Source organism: Lepus europaeus, chromosome 1 (genome assembly GCF_033115175.1).
Source record: "Lepus europaeus isolate LE1 chromosome 1, mLepTim1.pri, whole genome shotgun sequence".
In the NCBI taxonomy this organism is placed as follows: Eukaryota; Metazoa; Chordata; class Mammalia; order Lagomorpha; family Leporidae; genus Lepus; species Lepus europaeus.
Window position 1 is genome coordinate 94,870,495 of NC_084827.1, and position 21,926 is coordinate 94,892,420.

The following is a 21,926-nucleotide window of genomic DNA, read 5'->3' on the forward strand; positions in this document are numbered from 1 at the left end:
TTAACATACTTGTAATTAATTCAAAGCTTTTTAAAAGATTTATTTATTTATTTGAGTTACTTTCTTACTTGAGAGTTACAAGGAAAGAAGGAGAGGAAGAGGAGGAGGATAAGGATAAGAGATTATCTTCTATCCAGTAGTTCACACCCCACATAGCGGCAATGGCCAGGGCTGAGTCAGGCTGAAGCCAGGAGATTCTTCCAAGGGTCTACCATGTGGGTGGCAGGGACCCAAGGACTCAAACAATTTTTCATTGCTCTCCCAGGCACATTAGCAGGAAGCTAGAAGAGTGGAGCAGCTAGGACTTGAGCTGGCACTCTGATATGGATATGGGATATGCCTGTCATCACAGGCAGCTTAACCTATTGCACCATGATACCAGTCTCTCTATCTTTTCAAGATGTATTATCAGGTAGCTCTCAGGTCTGTTATCATTAAGTAAGATTATACATCTAAACTCTGCTTTGATCTCTAGGAATAGCACGAAAGAAAAACCCTTGAGGTTAATTATTAAAAAACTCAAAATAGCATTTTTAAGTGGAGTCTCAGGAGTAACATTATTTCCCAAATCATGGGGCATGATAAAAACGTTTCACAAAACACCATATACAGAATCATCAGCAAAAGAAAACTACTAGTTTTAAAAATAATTGTGTCTGTACTAAACATATAGACTTAATAAGCCATATATAAGAAACTTGAACATCCTTGGACTTTAGTATCCACTTAATCATAGAAGCAATCTGCAAAATACCCAGTAACAATTGGACTAGAAAAAATTTACATCAGGTTTGCAGTAAAAACAGGGTAAATTAATTTTTCTATGTAAAAAAAGAGTACCTGTTAATGTAATACTTAATTAAAATTACAAATTACTATTCACCTAATACTTATACTTTCCTTCTAATCATGAAACAAAGATTTGAGATCCTTGTAAATATTGATATATATATATATAGGTTTCCTACTTGTTATGATTTTAATACGGTTTCTCCCCACAAAAGTTATGCTGAGATTTGGTTCCCAATGTGGCAGTGTTAGTATGCATGCCTTTGAGGGACAAATAAATAGGTCATTAAGAAAAATTAATACTTTTATCCAGGGAGTGAATTTTCACTCACAGGACTGTTAGAAAGCACGCTTCAGCTTCCTCAGTGTGCTCTACTGCGTCTTGTCTTGCTGCCACGCGTTCCATTCCTCATCCACCATTCACTGTTCTCACATGTACTCTCTGTATGTATGCCATCCAACATATTCTGAAGTAGGCAGAAAGCCCTCACTAGAGGCTAAGCAGATGAAAATAGCCCGATAATGGACTTTCAGTCGCCAAAACTGTTAGCTAAATAAACCTTTCTCCTTTATAAAGTAAGTGGCCTCAACTGTGACAGCAATATGCAATGCACTAAAACACTACTCTGAAAAGTCCCATCAAAGTTAGTTTTCAATCTTGGCAAAGAAGACTCTGGACTGATCTAAGGAGTGATTCAATGTAATAGGTTAAAGCAATAATGAAATAAACGTATTATGGAGGTTTAAAGAGTACTTACTGCGCCAGATGTTGTACCTAACAGAAAAACAAAAAGCAAAATATTTATAATGTGATAAATCATGGTCTCTTCTTTAACTTAACAATTTTATTATTTATTCATAATACTGCTTCCTCCTCATCCTTACTCATTAGAAACTGTCCTATTTGCCCTAAATGAATGTTCTTTTTCTCATAAACTAAGTATTTACACTGCAAAGCACTTTCAGAATTTGAGCTTTCAATCTTTATCTTGAAATCAGTCTGAAAAGTATTCACCTTGCCTTTTGTTCTTTTGACTATTATAGGCGATCTATCTTATCTATTCCTCTTTTTTTGCTGCATATTTTATCAAAGTACAATAATGGTTCTCTGACTTCTAATTTATGCTTTAGACTTCTGGAAATTTGAACCATCTTGATTCTAGATATATGCTTTACAAGAAAGAAACCATTAGCAGTAAAATTCACTGCTTAAATTAAAATTTAAATTAAGATTCAATAAAATGTAAAAATCATTAGTACCTAAACTACACCAGCCTCTTTTCAAACATTGAGTAACTACACGGGGCTAATGGCTACTCTATTTGGCAGTACAAATTATAGAACAATTCCATCACTGCAGAAAGTTCTGTTGGTTGGTGTATCCTAAACTACAGTAAACCCCTTAAGATATGCATTTTGAAATGCATGTTATTAACAAAGTTCATACAAATAATCTCTAACTTTAGAAACTTATATCTTAAAAATATACTTAAAAAAACAAAGACTGTAAAACAAAATAAGCACAACAAAGTTCAAATATACTGACAGCATTCAATACAAGCTATTATGGACATCAACTGCAGAGCCAAAGCATTTTAAAAGACATTAAAAAGAAATTTCAGGGGCTGGCACTATGGGATACTGGTTAAAGACTCTGCCTGCAGTGCCAGTATCCCATATAGATGCCTATTTAAGTCCTGGCTGCTCCACTTCCGATCCAGCTATCTGCCATGGCCTGGGAAAGCAGTATAAGATGGCCCAATTTGTTGGGCCCCAGCACCCACGTGGGAGACCCAGAGGAAGCTCCTGGCTTCAGATCAGCGCAGCTCCAGCTGTTGCGGCCATCTGGGGAATGAACCAGCGGATGGAAGACCTCTCTCTCTCTCTCTGCCTCTCTGCAATAACTATGCCTTTTAAATAAATAAATAAATATTTTTTAAAAGAAATTTCAGGGGCTGATGCTGTGGCACAGGTTAATCCTCCTCTGCCTGCAGTGCCACCATCCTATATGGGCGCCAGTTCTATTCCTCTTCCAACCCAGCTCAGATCAGTGCAGCTCCTGCCATTGCAGCCAGGCCATTTGGGGAGTGAACCAATGGAAGGAAGACCTTTCTCTCTGTCTCTCCCTCTGTCTTTAACTCTACCTCTCAAATAAATAAAAAAAATCTTAAAAAAAAAAAAGAAATTTCAATTTAATTTTTCAGGGTTACTTAGAAGACTCAGTTTTAGATATCTAAATAATGATTAAAAAAAAAACCATGCACAATTGTGCTATGAATTACAGAATATCACTTTTCATTTAAACAAATAATGAAGTTTGTGAAACAGCTGTAGTTCTAGGCTCTTCCTGGCTTAGGCCTGACCCAGCCCAGGTCATTGCAGCCATAAGAAGTAAACCAAAAGATGGAAGATCTCTTTCTCCGCAACTCTTTGTTTGCTTTTCAAATAAAGAAATATTTTTAAAAAAAGGAGCTGATTGTAAAATGGCTCCCACTATCCAAATGAAGTTTAATGTTGGAGTACTTAAAAAAATCCCATGGAAAATGGAAATAAAAGTTTTATTTTGATGTAAAAAAATACATTATAGAAGGGATCCATGCAGTTTTTTCCTAATACAAAATTTTCATGAGCTTTTTGAAGATCTATGAATGCATAATTTCAAAATATTTTTGTACCAAAATAAACTACTTTAATTCCTTTTTCAAGTACCTCTGCATATAGTATTCATGGTATACATACCTGCTGCCACATCCATACTATTTACACCTGGCTGTAAGAAGAAAAATGAAATTAGTAATATTCACTTTTGCTTAAAGTACATTTTAGATACATTTTTCTTAAAGAACAATAATCAATTCTAAAACCACTAACTCAAAAAGATTCTTAGCGAAAGTTTATGTGATATCATTTCTTGAGCTTGCTATAAATTATAATGGATCAACAGTCTGGCACTATTTAAGTACTTTAAAATATTAAATGCTTTGGGGCCAGTTATGTGGCCTAGCAGGTAAAGCTGCCACCTGCAGTTCCAGCATCCCAAATGGGTGCCAATTTCAAGTTCTGGCAGCTCCACTTCCAATTCAGCTCTCTGCCATGGCCTGGGAAAGCAGTGGAAGTTGGCTCAAGTCCTTGGACCCCTGCGCCCCTGTGGGAGAGCTGGCAGAAGCGCCCATGGAGACCTGGCAGAAGCTTCTGGTTCCTGGCTTCAGATTGGCCCAGCTCCAACCATTGTGGCCATTTGGGGAGTAAACCAGCAGATGGAAGACCTCTCTTTTTCTTTCTCTCTGTCTATGCCTCTCTGTAACTCTGCCTTCCAAATAATCTTTTTTTTTTTTTTTTTGACAGGCAGAGTGGACAGTGAGAGAGAGACAGAGAGAAAGGTCTTCCTTTGCCGTTGGTTCACCCTCCAATGGCCGCCGTGGTAGCGCGCTGTTCCGATGGCAGGAGCCAGGTGCTTATCCTGGTCTCCCATGGGGTGCAGAGCCCAAGCACTTGGGCCATCCTCCACTGCACTCCCTGGCCACAGCAGAGAGCTGGCCTGGAAGAGGGGCAACCGGGACAGGATCGGTGCCCTGACGGGGACTAGAACCCGGTGTGCCGGCGCCACAAGGCGGAGGATTAGCCAAATAATCTTAAAAATGAAAAAAGTATTAAATGCTTTAATGTATTATGCAGTCATTAATTATATACAGCCTCATGACCTTTACCCGTAATTCTAAAATCCAGAAAGCTCTGAAAATCAAGTTTTTTCAAGTATGGCACCAAAATTCATTGTAGTAGCAAAATCTACCCTGAATGAACACAAACCCCTTACAGTCTTAGTTCTACCTTAAAGCGAGTATCTGTGTGTTTTACTGCAGAAATATGATTAGGTTAGTGACCACAAGACACCGCCCAACATCTCACAGAAAATGTTTACATAACATACGCAACATGTTACTTTATAATATTGGATATTCATTCTAACCACTATGTAATAAAGGAATTAAGCTAACAGAAGTGGTTAAGGCTTTACAAGAATTTTCTGAAATGCTACAGCTTAAGTCCTATGAAGTGTAGATTTCAAACTAAGACCTCTGATTTCTAAACTTAGTACTAAATCATATTATATCAATTTTCAATTAGCAGTCAATAAAATAAGTATCTATCCATCAAAATGTTAACTGAATATATAAAATATATAAAAGAATACTTATTCTGTTTTTATGGAATAAAGTGTTTACAATTCTAGAATGCAAAATAAAGTCAATTGAGAATGGAAAACAAAACATAAAACACAATGTTACCAGAATAAAAAAAATGTTTTTGTCTCACAAATTACATTTTTCAGTATTCTGGTCTTGTTTAATATAGAATTAATTTTATGATACCAATATAGGAAAAAATAAATGGCTATCATTCAAGTTATATAAACTACAACTAAAAGTCCACTGTAACCTTCATATTATAATGGTAACCAGAGACACTTAAAAGACTGTCTATAATGCACTTATATTAATGCAAACATAAAAGTAATCAATCAAAAATGCATTACAGAAAAGTTATTTTCACAAGATTACCGGTAAAGCAGGCTGCATGGAAGCCTGAGACATATGAGACATCATCATTCCAGGCATTACTGAAGACATCATTCCAGGCATCTAAAACAAAAGAAATGTTGTTACATTATACCTAAGTCTTTAATTTGACTTTGAGAATCATACAACTTAAGACTAAAAGACACTGAACATCCTACTATATAGAGTTTGCTCAGTAAATATTTGTTGAATGAATGAAAAACATTACCAAAGGTTTATTTTAACAGTTATGTCATAGCTTATCTGTAATTGAAATTATTTTAACAAACAAACTTAAGTTTAGGCTATTATTTCTAGCCAAAACTTAAGAATATTAATTTCCTTTTAGTTTTAACTCAATACGTATGCTTTTCTCCCTACTTTAAAGCAAAAGAAAAGTTTCTCAGGGCCGGCGCTGTGGTGTAGTGGGTAAAACTGCAGCCTTCAGTGCCGGGATCCCATATGGGCGTTCAAGTCTTGGCTGCTCCACTTCCAATCCAGCTCTCTGTTGTGGCCTGGGAAAGCAGTAAAAGATGGCCCAAGTCCTTGGGCTCCTGTACCCGTGTGGGAGACCCGGAAGAAACTCCTGGCTCCTGGCTTTGGATCGGTACAGCTCTGGCTGTTGCAGCCAACTGGGGAGTGAACCAGCAGATAGAAGACCTACGTCTCTCTTTCTCTGCCTCTCCTTCCCTCTCTGTGTAACTTTGACTTTCAAGAAAATAAACAAATCTTCAAAAAAAAAAAAAAGTTTCCCAGTATTTTTCACCTTTAATTTTAGTATCTGAAAGCATGAAAGAATTTGTATAGCAATTTGGTCCTTTACAAAAACTTAAGATTAAAAGTGCTTGTTGGCCGGCGCCGCAGCTCACTAGGCTGATCCTCCACCTTGCGGCGCCGGCACACCAGGTTCTGGTCCTGGTTGGGGCGCCGATCCTGTCCCGGTTGCCCCTCTTCCAGGCCAGCTCTCTGCTGTGGCCCGGGAAGGCAGTGGAGGATGGCCCAAGTGCTTGGGCCCTGCACCCCATGGGAGACCAGGATAAGCACCTGGCTCCTGCCATCGGAGCAGTGCGGTGTGCCGGCCGCAGCGTGCTACCGCGGTGGTCATTGGAGGGTGAACCAACGACAGAAGGTGGACCTTTCTTCTGTCTCTCTCTCTCACTGTCCACTCTGCCTGTCAAAAATTAAAAAAAAAAAAAAAGTGCTTGTAAATGTGTGAATCATAAAACTTATTATCCTATATAATCCAGCCCTCGTTTCTTGTTCAAAAAACAAAGCACACAGATAAGTATTTGAAGATAGGTTTGAAGCGTTCTATGTAATTTACCAACAACTATGAGTCAAGTCTATGAATTAATCAGACATAAATAAAAATTATGCAGATTAACATACATTTCTCAAATATCTGCCTCAATGCACATTTATCAGTGTAATGCAACATTACAATTTTGCTTTTTAATGCATACACCAAACATTTCTAAGGAAACTGGGTTGGGGGACAAAAATTACATAGCAGTATTAGAACAAGATAACTAGTAACTCAGCAGTTTCGAATTAAATGGACAATCTGAGAAACAGGAACAGAACAGAAGGCACATTGGTCAGCAGCAACATATAAATTAAATTAAAGCCTATTAAAAGCAGACAAGAATACACACCCTGAATTTTATTACTTGTGAAAATCAACTCATGAAACAAAAGAGGTCTAAATTAACTATTGAAATGAAGCAGTATGTAGTCAATAGATGAAAAAATATCCAGTAAATTATACCAACAATATTAAACAATAACTTCACAAAAATCATGATTAGAATAATATGGTAGCCTATTTGTAACACATGGTCAAAATTATACATATCAATGTTTAAAAGATTTATTTAAGATAGAGTGACAATGGTAGGTAGGTATCTTCCATCTGCAAGTTCACTCCCCAGATGCTCACAATAACCGGAACTGGGCCATGCCAAAGCCAGGAGCCAAGAACTCCATTCAGACTTCCCACAATGGGCCATCATCCATTACGTTCCAGGTGCATTAGCATGGATGGGAAGCATGAGGTGGCTAAAGCTTGAACCCTGGCACTTTGATATGGGATGCTGGCATCTTACTCCAAAATATACATACATACACACACACACACACACCACACACACACATATATATTTAAAGGTACAGCATTCAAAAACAGAGAAGCTGACAAGCCTCACTAACCAAACTAAGAATTAGAGAAAACACTCACACATAAAAGGAAAAATAAAGCAATCAACTAAGAACAAGGCTTGCTCCCTTCCCATATGTACCTTCACCCCACCCAACAGATAACATCCTCACAATTTTTCTTTATGTTAATATGATGTAAGTTGAATCCGGAACTGGTTTTCAGGAACACCAACTCAGAAGCATGTGGGCTACAAAGCAGCAGCCTGCTACTTAATAGGATCTACAAATAAAATAATCTAGAAATGTATTTAAAGCTAGAATTGTTAACTAAATTGAAAAATCATAGTTTAAAAATTAAGAGAAAAACAGTAATTTCCAAAGAATCAAAAATATTTTTAACAGTGGGGTAAAATCTCCATAATATAGCAGCAGACTGCAAATGAAATTCCAGTTGAAATATCCTAACTTCACAGTAAAGATTGAATCTCCTACATATGACAAGAGAATTCCAGACCAGGCTAGTGAGACTTACAGCAAACAATAAGTTAAAATTAATAAACATACAAAATTTGGCAGAGTTTTCCCTTTAATCATCCCTCTTTCTTTATCTCAAATTTTTCAACATCAACATTTTCCCTTTAACCTGGAATTTCTGTATTGGTTATAAAATAAAATTTAATGTCAAGTAAAAAGCTATATTCTCCCTCAGCAGCTCTGCAAAATCTGAGAGGTGGCAACTATTTAAGTTTGTTTTATCTGATATCCTTATTTGTAAGACTTTTTTTTAAGCTTTATTTATTTATTCAAAGGCATACTGGTAGAGACAGAGGTAGAGACACAAAGAAAGTGATCTACTACCTGCTAGTTCACTCCCCAAATGCCCCTAACAGCTGAGACTAGGCCAGGCCGAAGTGAAAAGTGAGGAACTCCATTAGAGTCTCCTGTGTGGGTGGTAGGACCAAGTACCTGGGCCATCATCTGCAGAATACAAGGCACATTAGTAGGAAGCTGAATCAAAATCAAAGGAGGGGCCAGCGCTATGGCGTAGTAGTGGGCTAAAGCCCTGGCCTGAAGCGCCGGCATCCCATATGGGCGCTGGTTCTAGTCCCGGCTGCTCCTCTTCCCATCCAGCTCTCTGCTATGGCCTGGGAAAGCAGTAGATGATGGCCCAAGGCCTTGGGCCCCTGCACTGGTGTGGAAGACCCAGAAGAAGCTCCTGGCTCCTGGCTTAGGATTGGCACACTCCAGCCGTTGCAGCCATCTGGAGAGTGAACCAGCGGATGGAAGACCTCTCTCTCTCTACCTCTCCTCTCTCTGTAACTCTTTCAACTCAATAAAATAAATCTAAAAAAAAAAAAAAAGGAGCTGGGACTCAAACTGGTCCTCTGACATGGGATGCAGGTGTTCCAAACATGAGTTAACCTGCTGTACTGCAATGGCTGCCTCTGCAAGATTCTTGAAGTATGAACTGAATAGTCTAAAAATAAATGATTCATTCAAATCAAAACTGTGATGCTATTAAAATGAAACTGAAGTAACAGAAACATAAATAGGCAGAATAGTATATTTTATATGAAAAATTATGAGACTGTCTCAAATTTAGGGTTTCACTATAGGCTTGAGCATCAAAGAAAAGCCTGGTTCCCAATAGTTACAGAATCTATTTTGTGGGAATATTATGATTCTCATTTACTTTAAATCTAGGATACTTAAAACTTGGAGACAGATTTTACAATTGCTGTTTTCTTTTTTTTTGACAGGCAGAGTGGACAGTGAGAGAGAGAGACAGAGAGAAAGGTCTTCCTTTTTGCTGTTGGTTCACCCTCCAATGGCTGCAGAGGCCGGCGCATCACGCTGATCCGAAGCCAGGAGCCAGGTGCTTCTCCTGGTCTCCCATGCAGGTGCAGGGCCCAAGGACTTGGGCCATCCTCCACTGCCTTCCCGGGCCATAGCAGAGAGCTAGCCTGGAAGAGGGGCAACCAGGACAGAATCCAGCACCCCGACAGGGACTAGAATCCGGTGTGCCAGCACCGCAAGGCAGAGGATTAGCCTACTGAGCCACGGCGCCAGCCACAATTGCTGTTTTCAAAACTGAATTATTATGCCAGTCACTTAGCAGAATTCTCGGTCTGAGACCACTAAAATTTTTTCTAGGTTATCTATTCTTTTTTTGTTTTAGCAGCATACTAATAATGGTAAACCATACTGCAAGACTGTGGTAATTGCACTGCGCCTCAAATCCTCAAAAATGACTTTTGCTTTCACCTCCCCAGTAACCAAAGTTAAGACAGTCAAGTTTCTCTGCTGTCCCTTTTTGCTTGGTAGATATACATCTTACTTCACATGTATAGTGGTGTCCCAGCTTTACATGCAGTATTGAGTATCTCACCACTGATAACATATTAAGTTTAATGAAAATGGAATGTCTCTTCTAAGGGATTAGAAGGAAAAAAATCATAACTTAGTTGCTATGGTAGTGATCCAACAAAATCCCATGAATCATATAGTTCTTAAGGCTACTTACTATATGGTAGTCCATACTAACTTAATGTAGCATACCACAAAATCAAAACCACGCAGTGCTTTTTAAATTCCCACTAAGCGATACTGGAAAATGTGTAAAGCACTATAAATTGAGAAATTTTAGTTATTAGTATCTAAGCTTCCTGCCAATGCAGACCCTGGGAAAAAGCAGTGATTGTACTTCTAACTGGTTTCTGACACACATGAAGGAGATGAGGATTGTGTTCTAGCTCCCAGCTTCAGCACATGTGGAAAGTGAACCATAAGCTGGAAGCTCATTTTATCCAATCTTTCCCTTTTTTCTCTATTGAAAGGCAGGAGAGAGAGAAAAGTGGAAACCATAAACCTAGTCTCCAATTTTAATATATGAAAAGGAAACAAAAGTAGAAATCTTCAAGTAAAAATTTCACAAGTTCTTTTCCTTATAGTTGTTTCCTAATATCGTTCTTGCTGGAAATAAATCACAAATACCTTGACCTATTTATTGTCTAGTCTATTAACTCATAAATTTGGTTGATTTTCTGGGAAACTATTCTTGATATAAACCTGTTACAAGTTCATGACCCAAAGTTTGATTCTGGTATTTTTACTTGGTTCTTTTTAAAATTCCACAAGGTAAGTACATAATATACAAAGGTGATTAAGTATATAATTTAAAATCAAGTATCTTACACAGCACTAAACATTTTTATGAATATAAACAAATGTGCAATGTGAAAATGCAAAAACTGAAACTTAATTAAATATTTATAAAATTGAAATAAATGAATATACCTATGTTTAAAGCATACCTTTAACAACTCAAAAGAAGTAGATACATTTTGGGAAAATCATTTAACCTTACTTATTCATCTAGAGTAATATAAATTTAAGATATCATTTTTTACAAGAAACATTTAGATAAAAGTTACACAATATTTTCACACACTGTTATCACATGGAATAAACTCTTATGTATTAAGACAAATCCTAGTATTCAAAATTGGTTTCCAAACTCTCTTATCTCAGAGATCAAGAATTACTGCAGTACAGTAGCTTCCTTTTATTCATGGTTATGGCTAGCCATGATTAACCAAGGTCCAAAAATATTAAAATAAAATATTCCAGAAATAATTCATTAAGTTTTAAATTGCATGCCATTCTGAGTAGTGTGATGAAATCTTGAGTAGTCCTGCTCCATCTGCCTGGGATGTGAGTCATCTTTTTCTAGTATAAACATGCCATTTGTAAATGCTACCTGAAACCCTGGCTCAATACTATCTCCACCTCAAGACTCTCAAAGCTCTGTCCTTTATCAGATCACCAAGTAACATGATTTTACTTATAGTAGCTTCAAAGTCCAAGAGCAATGATGCAAATAAGGCATCAAGACAGAAACAAGGAACAACAGACTAATTTTGGTAGTTATCACAACATACCAGGGCATACAGGAAAAAATGTTACATACATACAGGGTTAAAAGCTACCTGTAGTTTCTAACATCTACTGGAATCTGGAACATAACCCCTCAGATAAAGGAAGACTACTATAAAATTCCTTCAGGTTTTAAGGAAGGTAGTTCAATTAATTACTCTTTATAGTGCCCATCTGATAACAGTACTGTAGCAATTAAATGGGATAATACATTTAAGGCACTTAGAAAAGATGCTTAATAAATGGTGACTACTATAGTTGTCTCTCGGTATCTATCTGAGAAGTACAGATTCCAGGATAACTCTATCCACACCAAAATCTATGGATGACTCCTGATAAACAGCTTATTTACGTGCATATCCTAGCACACATCCTCCTATATATTTCAAATTGACTTATAACAATACCAATGCTACTAAGTTATTACTGAACTACTTAAGGAATGACAAGAAAGCAATATATATACATTCATTACAGACACAATTCCTTCTATAACGAACATTTTTTTTTCTTTGAATATTTTCAATCTATGACTGGATGCAAAACCTGCAGATATGAACTGTTTTTTTTAATTTTATTATTTCTATTCTTCTTCATGTCATCTAGGTATCTTTTATGTTGTCCCTTTCATTTATTCCTTATGGATCTCTCAAGCACTTTTTTTTAATTTAAAGATTATTTTGTTTATTTGAAAGGAAGAGTTACAGAGAAAGGGAGGGAGGGAAAGAAGGGTGGAAAAGAAAGAAGGAACCTTCATCTGCTGGTTCACTCCCCAAATGATCACAATGGCCAGGGATGGGCCAAGCAGAAGCCAGGAACCAGGAGCCTCTTCTGGGTCTCCAAAATGGGTGCAGGGGTCCAAGACCCATTTCCACTGCTCTCCCAGGAGCATTAGCAGGGAGCTGTACCAAAGTAGAGCAGCCAGGATTCCAACAGACACCCATATAAGATGCCATGTCACAGACAACAGCTTTAACCAATGCCACAATGCCAGCCCCAGCACTTTGGTTCTTTGAAACATCTAGTAAATATTGTAAAACCATTATTTTTGGTAGGGATCAATACACGAAATCTATCTAGTCAACCCCGTTATCAGGTAGGATAATCAAATCCAAAAGAGTATACGAAATGTTTAAAAGCTTAAAGAAGCACGTCAGCAGAATTCTAACATAGACTGTATGACAAAAAACTCAGAAACAGAGCTGCATGAAAATGAACTGTGTCATTTTTCTTTCTAATATTATAAAGAGAACTGGGGATCCACACATTGTGGTTTGTCTCAATTAAATCACACAAAATAAAAGACTTGAAACTTACCCTAAAAAGTCAACTAAGCCTTCTTTGGGGTTCAAGTACTATTTCCACAGACACAGGAACATTATCTCTTTCCCAAGTCCTTCAAGCTAGATTCAGTATTATATGCAGACAAATCTTTATCTTATTTCATTATAAAGGAGGGCAATTTTCTTTATCGCTTAACATATACAATCATGTCTCAATGACTGAGGCATGCTCCAAGAAATGCAGGGCTGTTTCACAAACAAGAGTTTACTTAGACAAAACTAGGTGGTACAGGTCAACTACTCCAAGAGGCCTTCTTACATAACCACAAGATGGCATACTGGTGTACAGCAAATTGTTCATTTTTTATTGAAGATGTATTTACTTGATGTTCAAGAGGTAACAGAAAAAAAATGTGTTAAAAAGGTGACAATTCTCTCAAGGTCGCCCACACTCATGTATGAGTGCGTACTATCCTTTTGCCTTTCAATAAATCCTGTTCTGAGGCCAGGCTGTGGCGCAGCAGGTTAAGCTGCTCACTGCGAAGCCAGCATCCCATATAGAGCCAATCTTTGTCCAGGCTGCTCCACTTATGCTACAGTTCCCTCCTAATGGCCAGGGAAAAGCAGTGGAAGAGGGCCTAAGTGCTTGGATTCCTGCCACCCAGCTGGGGGATCCAGTTGAAACTCTCAGCTCCTGGCTTCAGCTGGCTCAGCCCTGGCTGTTGCAGTCACTTCGGGAGTGAAAACAGAAAATCACTCTGTCTCTCACTATCTGTCACTCTGACTTTCAAGTAAATAAATCTTCTGAAAAAATAAAACCCGTTCTGTTCACCTCTTAAAAACAAAAAAAAATTAAAGCCTGTGATTAAAACAATCAGAGCCCAAGAAAAAGCAGAGTGTATTTCAACTCAAGGCAGTCCTCTGCATATTTTAGTCCTTTAAGAAACATGGCAAACAGTATCATTGAATATTCAGATTTCCGCTTTGAGTACACAAAGAAGCAGCAGCGACATTTTTTTCAAACTCACATCTTGAGCAATCACTAACTACAATTAATTTTGATTCACTGTCCAGCAGACTTCCAAATATCCAGATATATCCCGAAAGTCAAACCAGCAAATGGAAGACAAAAACACACAATTCACAAAAGCATCTCAGAAATGATGGCAAGTTGGGCTGCTGTCTGCAATGCTGGCATTCACTATGAGTGCTGGTTCAAGTCCTAATGGCCCCATTTCCCTTCCAGCTCCCTATTAATGTACTTTGGGAAGGCAGCAGAGAATGAATAGTCCAAGTTCTTGAGTCTCTGTCACCTATGTGGGAGACCAAGAAGGAGTTCCTGGTTTTAGACTGGCCAGGCCTGGAAACTGTGACCATTTGGGGAGTGAACCGACAATTGAAGATTTCTCTTTCTTCCTTTCTGTAACTCTGCCTTTCAAATAAATAAATCCTTGACAGCAAGGGGTGGGTGTGTGTGTGTATGTGTATTCATATACTAGCATCACATCAGGAGAATTAAATATCTATTGACTAGAGGAAATAAGAGCATATGGAAAAAGGAAGAATGAAAAGACAAAGGATAACTTCTTTATGAGAAAGTAAAATACTCGTTACTGCTCACAAACTTTCCTAACTAGACTTATTCCTCTAGGTTGAAAACAGACAAGAAAAAATCCTTAGTGCACAGTATTGAATATGCATAGATAAAATCTTTACTATCTGCTGGTAACACTACTTATGATGATGATCAAAAGTCAGGCCATTAACATCTCTAACAAATCCAATGAAAAATGAACAGTTTAACCTGCTGACATTTGGTCCCTCTTTTTGACCCCAATGTTTAATAAATAAATTCGTTTGTACTCTACCAGCTGTTTCATTCATGTGTGTTAATACTAATTTATTTCAATGCCTTTTTCTCCTAAACAGCAATGAATAAATGGCCATAATTCAACATTTCTCACAAAACACTAATTCCTTACAATGCGGAAATAGCAAAACAAAATGGGTGAGGGACAGGGAGATTAGAGAAAGGATGGTTAGGAAGAGACAGTCAAGTAAGTCTGAGAAATACAGAATCTTAGTAAATACTATGCCTCTGATTCTAAAAGCAGGGGAATAGAGTTCACTTTTCAAAACTGATATGCTCTTCATAGATCTCTGCAAATACTCACCACTATTCATACTTAGAAACATTAGTCTACCTGAAATTTCTAGAGTTGAGCTTACATTTAAATTATCCAATGATAATAAAAACAGCTACAGTCTCACTAGTAAAACATCTCTCAAAATCTTAGCACACACAATATAAAAATTAAACACATTAGATCTGGGTTAATGTATTTAAATGTATTAAAAAGTATTTGCCATGGGCCGGCGCCATAGCGTATTGGGTTAATCTTCTGCCTGCATTGCCAGCATCCCATATGGGCGCCAGTTCTAGTCCCCGTTGCAACTCTTCCAGTCCAGCTCTCTGCTGTGGCCTGGGAAAGCAATGGAGGATGGCCCAAGTGCTTGCGCCCTGCACCTGCATGGGAGACCAGGAAGAAGTACCTGGCTCCTGGCTTCAGACTGGCGCAGCTCTGGCCGTTATTATGAGAGGAGTGGCCATTTAGTCTAGTGGCTAACATGCCTGCATCCAACACAGGAGTACCTGGCTTTGAAACCCACCTGACTCCTGACTTTAGCTTCCTGTTAAAGCAGATCCTGGGAAGTAGTGGTTGATAATTCAATTAACTGCATTCCTGCTGTTGCAGGTGTTTGGAGAGTAAACAAGCAGACAGGAGCCATCTTCACTTGGTCTGTCTTTCTCCCTCTGCCTCATAAAAATTAAAAATTTTCAAAAATTATGATCAAATAATCTAGTGTGTTTCTTTTTGTCACTAATACCAACTGAATGGCAATGTTTCCAGCACGTATGTTAAAAGAAAGTTCAAAAGCAAAAAATAAATGTACCAACTTAGATAATCGAAGAACCAATATATTGGATTTCCCTGGAAATCTCTAAGCTGTGGAGAAATATATAATATAGATCAAAACCTGTGGTAAAACTTAGTAAACAAATAATTACTTCTCAATGATCTCACCTACCACAGAAATACATTTGCTTGTAATTTAAAATGGAAATAAGTATTTTAGTTTTATTCAATAAGCAAAAATTACTTACTTTTATACTTTATTTTTGCCAAAATGAAAAAGCAACAGTAAAGAGGTAGATACTAACTAGTAGTAACAAAAGAAGTAAAAAATAACCATAGAAACAGTCACATGTAACACTGACTACCACTGGTTTATAATGTAGCAAAGAGTATCTATTTATTTGTTTCATTCATTCAACAAGTATTTTACTGAGCAACTATGACATGCCAGAAACTGTGACGTGGACCTCCATGCTTCTTAAAAATTATAACACAGTCTCTGCCCTCCAAGAGCTTACAATCTATTACTTGTTGGGATAGCAAAACATGTAAGAAACTAAGACAAACCAAGTCAATAACCAAGTGTCAAAATAAGTGAAATAATAACTTCTGGGCATATTACACAGGATTTTCTTTAGTAATTGGAAGGGGAAGTATATATTAGCTAAAGTTATTTCTGAGGACATCCTAGAGAAGGCAGAACTTGAAATAGGAGCACTTTGCTAAGAAAATCAAAGTTCACAGTGACAGTGAGCTGGGGTGAGGGTGGGGAGGGGTTAAGAACAACACAGCTTGAAGTCTGGAACTAGTATTCATATAATCACTCAAGATACCATGAAAAGACCAGCCTGGGTTCACATTGAGAGTGTGAAGAATGTCTTTGAATCTTGCTTTCGTATGTACTAAGGTAAATCCTTGAAAGAAAAGCAGTGGAATTTAGGTACTATGCCAAAGTCACAGTAAAAACATGTGACATTCCTGGAGATAAGAAGTTGAAATCTAAAATTTTGGTGGGGGTGGGGTAATAGGGAAGACAGCCCTAAAGCAAGAAAATCAGCTCAAAAATTGTTATGTGTCTAAGGAATGGCAGTATGATGACTTGAGCTCAGCTAGCAGCAAGAATAGAAACAATGTAAGGTTTTTAATAGAACCTGCCTTGCTAAATATTAGAACAAGAAAATCAACCTCATTGTCAGTTTTGGACAAAGACCACCAAAAAAAAAAAAAGAAAGAAAGAAAGAAAGAAAGAAAAAAAAACTACTAAATAAGCAGAATTAGGGGAGACTTTCTAAAAGAATTTTCATTCTTTTATTTCCATAAACCCATAAAATCTGCTATTATCTTCTTATCAAATGTTCTGAACTGAATCATAGTCTGTTAGAGCTGAAAGGTACCTTAGATCTTCTGCTCTACTGTTCTCATTTTAAAAAGAAAACATTAAGACTCAAAAAACAAATGAGAAAAAAGAGCCAGCTAGGACTCTTGTAGGCAAAGGCAAAATCACCTGTGATAAAGATGGAAGAACTTGTATCTTCTTTGTGGAGAAAGAACAGCAGAACAGTAAGATATGAATGCACTTTAATGGCAAACATTACTTACTATAGGTGGAGGAAGAAGACATCCTCACACACAATTATATTGGATAGGAATTTCTACCAGAAATTTTCAGTATTGTCACTAGGCAGTAGAAAAACTCTCTTTTTGGTAAAACAATGATCCCTCCAAAACTACTATTTAAACTTTTTACAACATGTAAGGTCTTTCCCAGCGATAAGATCCTATACTCCTATAAAACTAGAAGCATGACTTTCCCATTAAATTATTTACAATAAGAGGCAAACTTAACTAATAGGATAGGTAACTAAGATAAACCTGAAAAATATTATAAAGCCCTATTTGATGACTTACAAATATTTACTCTTATTAAGAGATTCAGTTTCAACTATAAAAATGGCTGAATTCTCAAAGTTATCATGAATTAGACAAACAAAAAGATTAATTTCTGCAAGTTAAATAATTTGTTGCATTTGAAAAGTTACAAAATTACAAAATTCTGGCTTCCCTAGATCCTTAATAGTAAGTCTACATGTTAGTTTACAAGTAATTTTTTAAATTTCATGTCATATTCAGTAACATTCCAAAGATCACAAACGTTTAGCAAATAAAACTGCCATCTACTGGTTCCAGCATGACATCTTAATGAGAAGCAGTGAAAACAGTCATCATCCCTTGGTTTCCATAGGAGACTGATTACACGACCCCTTGCAGATACCAAAATTCATGGATGCTCAAGTTGCTTATAAATGGCAAAGTACTTTCTATGATATAAATAAGAGCTATGCATAAAGGTGTTACACTATATTGCTCAGAGAATAATGGCAAGAAAAAAATCTGTACATGTTTGGTACAGACACAATTTTTCCCCAAATGTTTTCAGCCCGTGGTTGGATGCGGAACCTACATATAGAGGTCAACTGTACAGGAAGGTTACATAACCTCCAGTCCCAAAGGCTAAAGATTTTGTGAATTACCTTAAAAACTGGATGGCAGAACCCTACCAACTATCACTGCTGTGAACAATACCAGAATACCACTTCTTGTCAATTATCTTCTGACACTGTTCGTTAACACTTCTGTGAGTTGTGAGGACAGAAGAAATGATGCAGAAAAAGGATCAATTTTGCTAATGTTTTGTTCAATTTGTGCTTTAAATAAGATTTCTGAATTATCTGAGGATTAAAAATTATTCATGCTCTCCCTTTCTGTTATGCTAATAAGAATTAGCTTTATCAAGATTTGGGGCCCACATTTGTTAGGTATTAAGGAGAAAAAAAGGAATGATCTAACTGAAAAGAACAATAGAGATTCTCTTAGGTCCCTCCTAAAACATCCATTCATTACCCTACCAGGAGCCACAATAGTGGGAAAAGAAATCTAACATACAAATAATCAGGTATATTTAAAGTCACATGGCATATATTGACCTAGGAAAAAAGTAGAAGAAACTACAAGGCAAAATTCTGAGTTTTCTGAATGGATGTGTACAAAGTATTAAGTAAAACTTATAAGGAAGACGGTCACTGATACAGCTAGAGATAGGGCCATAAAGCAAACTGTGACCAGCTTATGTCAATGAGATATACAAAAGTACTTTTAAAAAACAAAATTTGCATTTTACTAGAACCTGGAAAACACTATCTTGTGTTTTGGTTTTGGTACTGCAATAGCACCATTACAGCAAGGGTAAGCAGGTCAATCCCTTGCAAAACTTACCTTGATTGGCCCAATGGAAACAGAAGGCCCCAGAAAAGAGAGAAGCATCTGGCAGTAGCAAATTGTTTTATTTTATCTTTCTGTGGAAAGAAACTAATTTTAAATAAGAACCAGAGCATTTAAAGAATAAAATATTTTTTAAAGCTCATTATCTAGTTAGAGCAGCTCTACCAAGAAAACAAGAAGAGCTCTTTGCTGCTTAGAGATGGAAAGAAACAGAAGAGGAATCAGAGTTGTTTCTGCATCACCTAGGGAGTTTTAAAACCTGTGTTATTCTAGAGTAATAGAATAAAAGAGTCTTTTACTTAAAGAACTCCTGCAGGCAGAATCTTTTGGATCTGGTGCCTATGGATAAAGATTTTTACACAAAATTAAGGGCTATATTCCAAATAAAAAAGAAGAAAACCACTTGATATTGAGCCCTTTTCCTTGTAAGGTTAGGTAAAAAAAGAGAGAGATACATAACATGCTCCTTTTTTCACTGCAGTTTCACCAATAACTCTAACCATCAAGGCTTAAATACTTACATATCAAATAATACTAATCAACAAAAGATCATACCTACTGGCTTCCCAAAATACTCTTGTTAGCCTAAGTTGTTGTTGATTTACTGAGATACTCAAATAGAAATGACCCAACAACCTAAAGAGTGTGTATTAAAGAACCTAATAACATAAAGCACAAAATTATTCATGGTAACTAAACCTGTTACCTTTCTTGGATGCTTCTCTAGAAACTTAGTTCTACTAAATCAAGTTAACTAACTTAGTTCTACTGATGCTGCTGAGTCAGCATAAACCTTTTGCTCTAAATCACTCCTACAAAATAATCCATTTACAATTTATGTTAGAGATGGAAGGGACAGCTCAAAAGTAGGAGTGCAGAAGCAATAAGCATTTTTTTAAAAACCAAAAACAGTGTAAGCTGAAAACGAACTACCTATCTGACACTGCTCTATGAAGAATCAGAATTACAGAGCAAATTTCCCAACCCTCCCTCACCACCCCACAACAGACAAAGGAGAAGATATTAAGGAGTAAAATTCATTCTAAGTCAAAGGCCTAAACAATTGCTATTTTCAGAGTCTACACATTTACATAGTCCATTGAAATAAGTTATGTTGACATTTCATACAATATTTACTCTTAAAAAGTTAACTCCAATTGACATGCTCAAGAGAGAAAAGGAAATTAAATAAAAAGCCTATATATACAGTTACTTAGGAAAAAAAACTATTAAATTTTGTTGAGGTAGTAATTTTTTGATACAGAATACTTTTTCATTACATTCAAAATTTGATTACAGTCTTGATTCAACATTTTTATCTGGAAACTTTATCTGGGCATAAATTAATCCTCAACCAGCTACAAGTACAGCACTGATTTAAAATTTTAAAATGTTGACACAATACCTGAGGCAAAAAAGCACCAACAAATAGGAAACAAAACAAAAACATAACGTTCTTACTTGTCCCATTGGCGGCCCTCCCATAGGGGGCATCATTTGTGGCATCATTCCATGAGGTACAGGAGGCATATTTGCTCTCTGACCCATAGGGTGCATTCCCATTGGGGCATAATGCATGCCAGGGTGCCCCATCTGAAAAATAATGAACATTTAAAAATTACCAAGTTAATAATGCATCTCAAATCTCATCTCAAGAAATCTCTTACCTGTAGTGGCCTATATTAGGCTACTGTGGGATGCAAAACTGTAGTATAATGAACTTGCACATTCCATAACAATATGGAAAAGGTGAAAATTATCCTGGAGGGTTGAATCAGCTTGTCCTCCCCCCAACCCCCTTCACTAAGCACTGAGTCAATCATCTACCGAATTGCTTGCTGGTTTTGGAAAATACATATTCAATGCTTACTTAGAAAGTTATGGTCAAAAAAAAAATCACATCTTTATCCTGTTTTACATAGATATAAAAAAAGCCAGCTGTCATTTTACAATGCCACTAATTTGACACTTCAAAGACTTTGAATTTATCAAATTCACTTCGATGAAAACCTGTCTTAACAGACTGCACAGGATGGGCTGTCAGCGCCACTTCATGCCTAACAAACATACTATTTCCTAACCTAACCTTCAGCACAGGTAAAAGTCCCTCTCCCGAAAACACATCTCCAAAGACTTACGATTCTGTCACTCACAGACACTAAATGCAAACCACCAAGTCAACTATTTCACTGCGCATTTAACGCACTACTTTCTTCCTATGTGTCCATTGTTCCAGGCTTTTAAACCAGGGAATTCTCCCCAGCCAATTATCCCAGAGACCCCCTCCTCCCGCCGCAGACCACCACCACTACGCGTGAAAACAAATCTGAGCAGCTTCTTCCAGTCTTAGCGAAATCAAGCTAAACCAGGCCTTCGGCTCCGAGACGCTCGCCCCGCCCAAGGCCCAGCACCTTCACCGCGCATCTGTCTAGGCCAAGCCCACCGGGAACTTCAAAGGTCCCACATACTTCTCTTTGTGCAGCCCTGCCCTGCGTCTCTCTCCCTCGGGACATAGCCCACCATCTGGAGTTCTTCCTTCGTCCACTCTTCTCCTCTCCTTTTGGGGTACGCTTCCTGTCTGCCTCCGTTTTTCATTGTGCCGCTTTCCCCCTGCACCACCGATCCCTTACCGAGGGCCGTCTCCTCAGGAAGCCGTCAGCGGAAACCCAAGAGCTGGAGCAGAGGTTGGAGCCGGACAATCTCGGCTCCCCGTCCCCAGGACCCCGCGAGGGAGGTTGGTTCTCCATTTCACTCACCATGAGGCCTCCACGCTCGGCTCCCGTCCCCGGCCTCATCGTCGGGTTCAGACTGCTCGGCCGGCGGCCACTGCCGCTTCACGTACCAACAAGAAGCGATCTGAGTGGCTGGCGCCCGCTGGGGCCAAAGGTTAAAGGATGCCCTGAGCTACGGGGCGGGCTCAGCGGGGCCAATAAACTGACAGGCTTCTCCGCTGTCCAATCGCAGTGCGCCGCCGACTCGCAGTTCTGCGGCGATTGGCGCCGAGCCTC

At 37.8% G+C, this 21,926-nt stretch overlaps 1 protein-coding gene across 4 annotated transcripts in view; it reads right to left on the reverse strand.

The window, feature by feature from the left end:
• Window positions 1-21,783, reverse strand: part of PRPF40A (pre-mRNA processing factor 40 homolog A) — a 48,244-nt gene extending 26,461 nt beyond the window's left edge. For 2 of the 4 annotated variants that reach the window (XM_062186831.1, XM_062186822.1), the window contains exons 1-5: window positions 21,675-21,783; window positions 20,380-20,511; window positions 5,349-5,429; window positions 3,529-3,559; window positions 1,548-1,564 (exon numbers count right to left, since the gene is read on the reverse strand). In XM_062186831.1, coding sequence (XP_062042815.1) covers window positions 1,548-1,564; window positions 3,529-3,559; window positions 5,349-5,429; window positions 20,380-20,511; window positions 21,675-21,713 — 300 coding nt within the window. In that variant the 5' untranslated portion in view covers window positions 21,714-21,783. Of the gene's footprint in view, window positions 1-1,547; window positions 1,565-3,528; window positions 3,560-5,348; window positions 5,430-20,379; window positions 20,512-21,548 lie in introns of all 4 variants that reach the window. The other 2 variants (XM_062186813.1, XM_062186841.1) reach the window with 2 other exon arrangements.
• Between the last annotated feature and the right edge of the window lie 143 nt (window positions 21,784-21,926).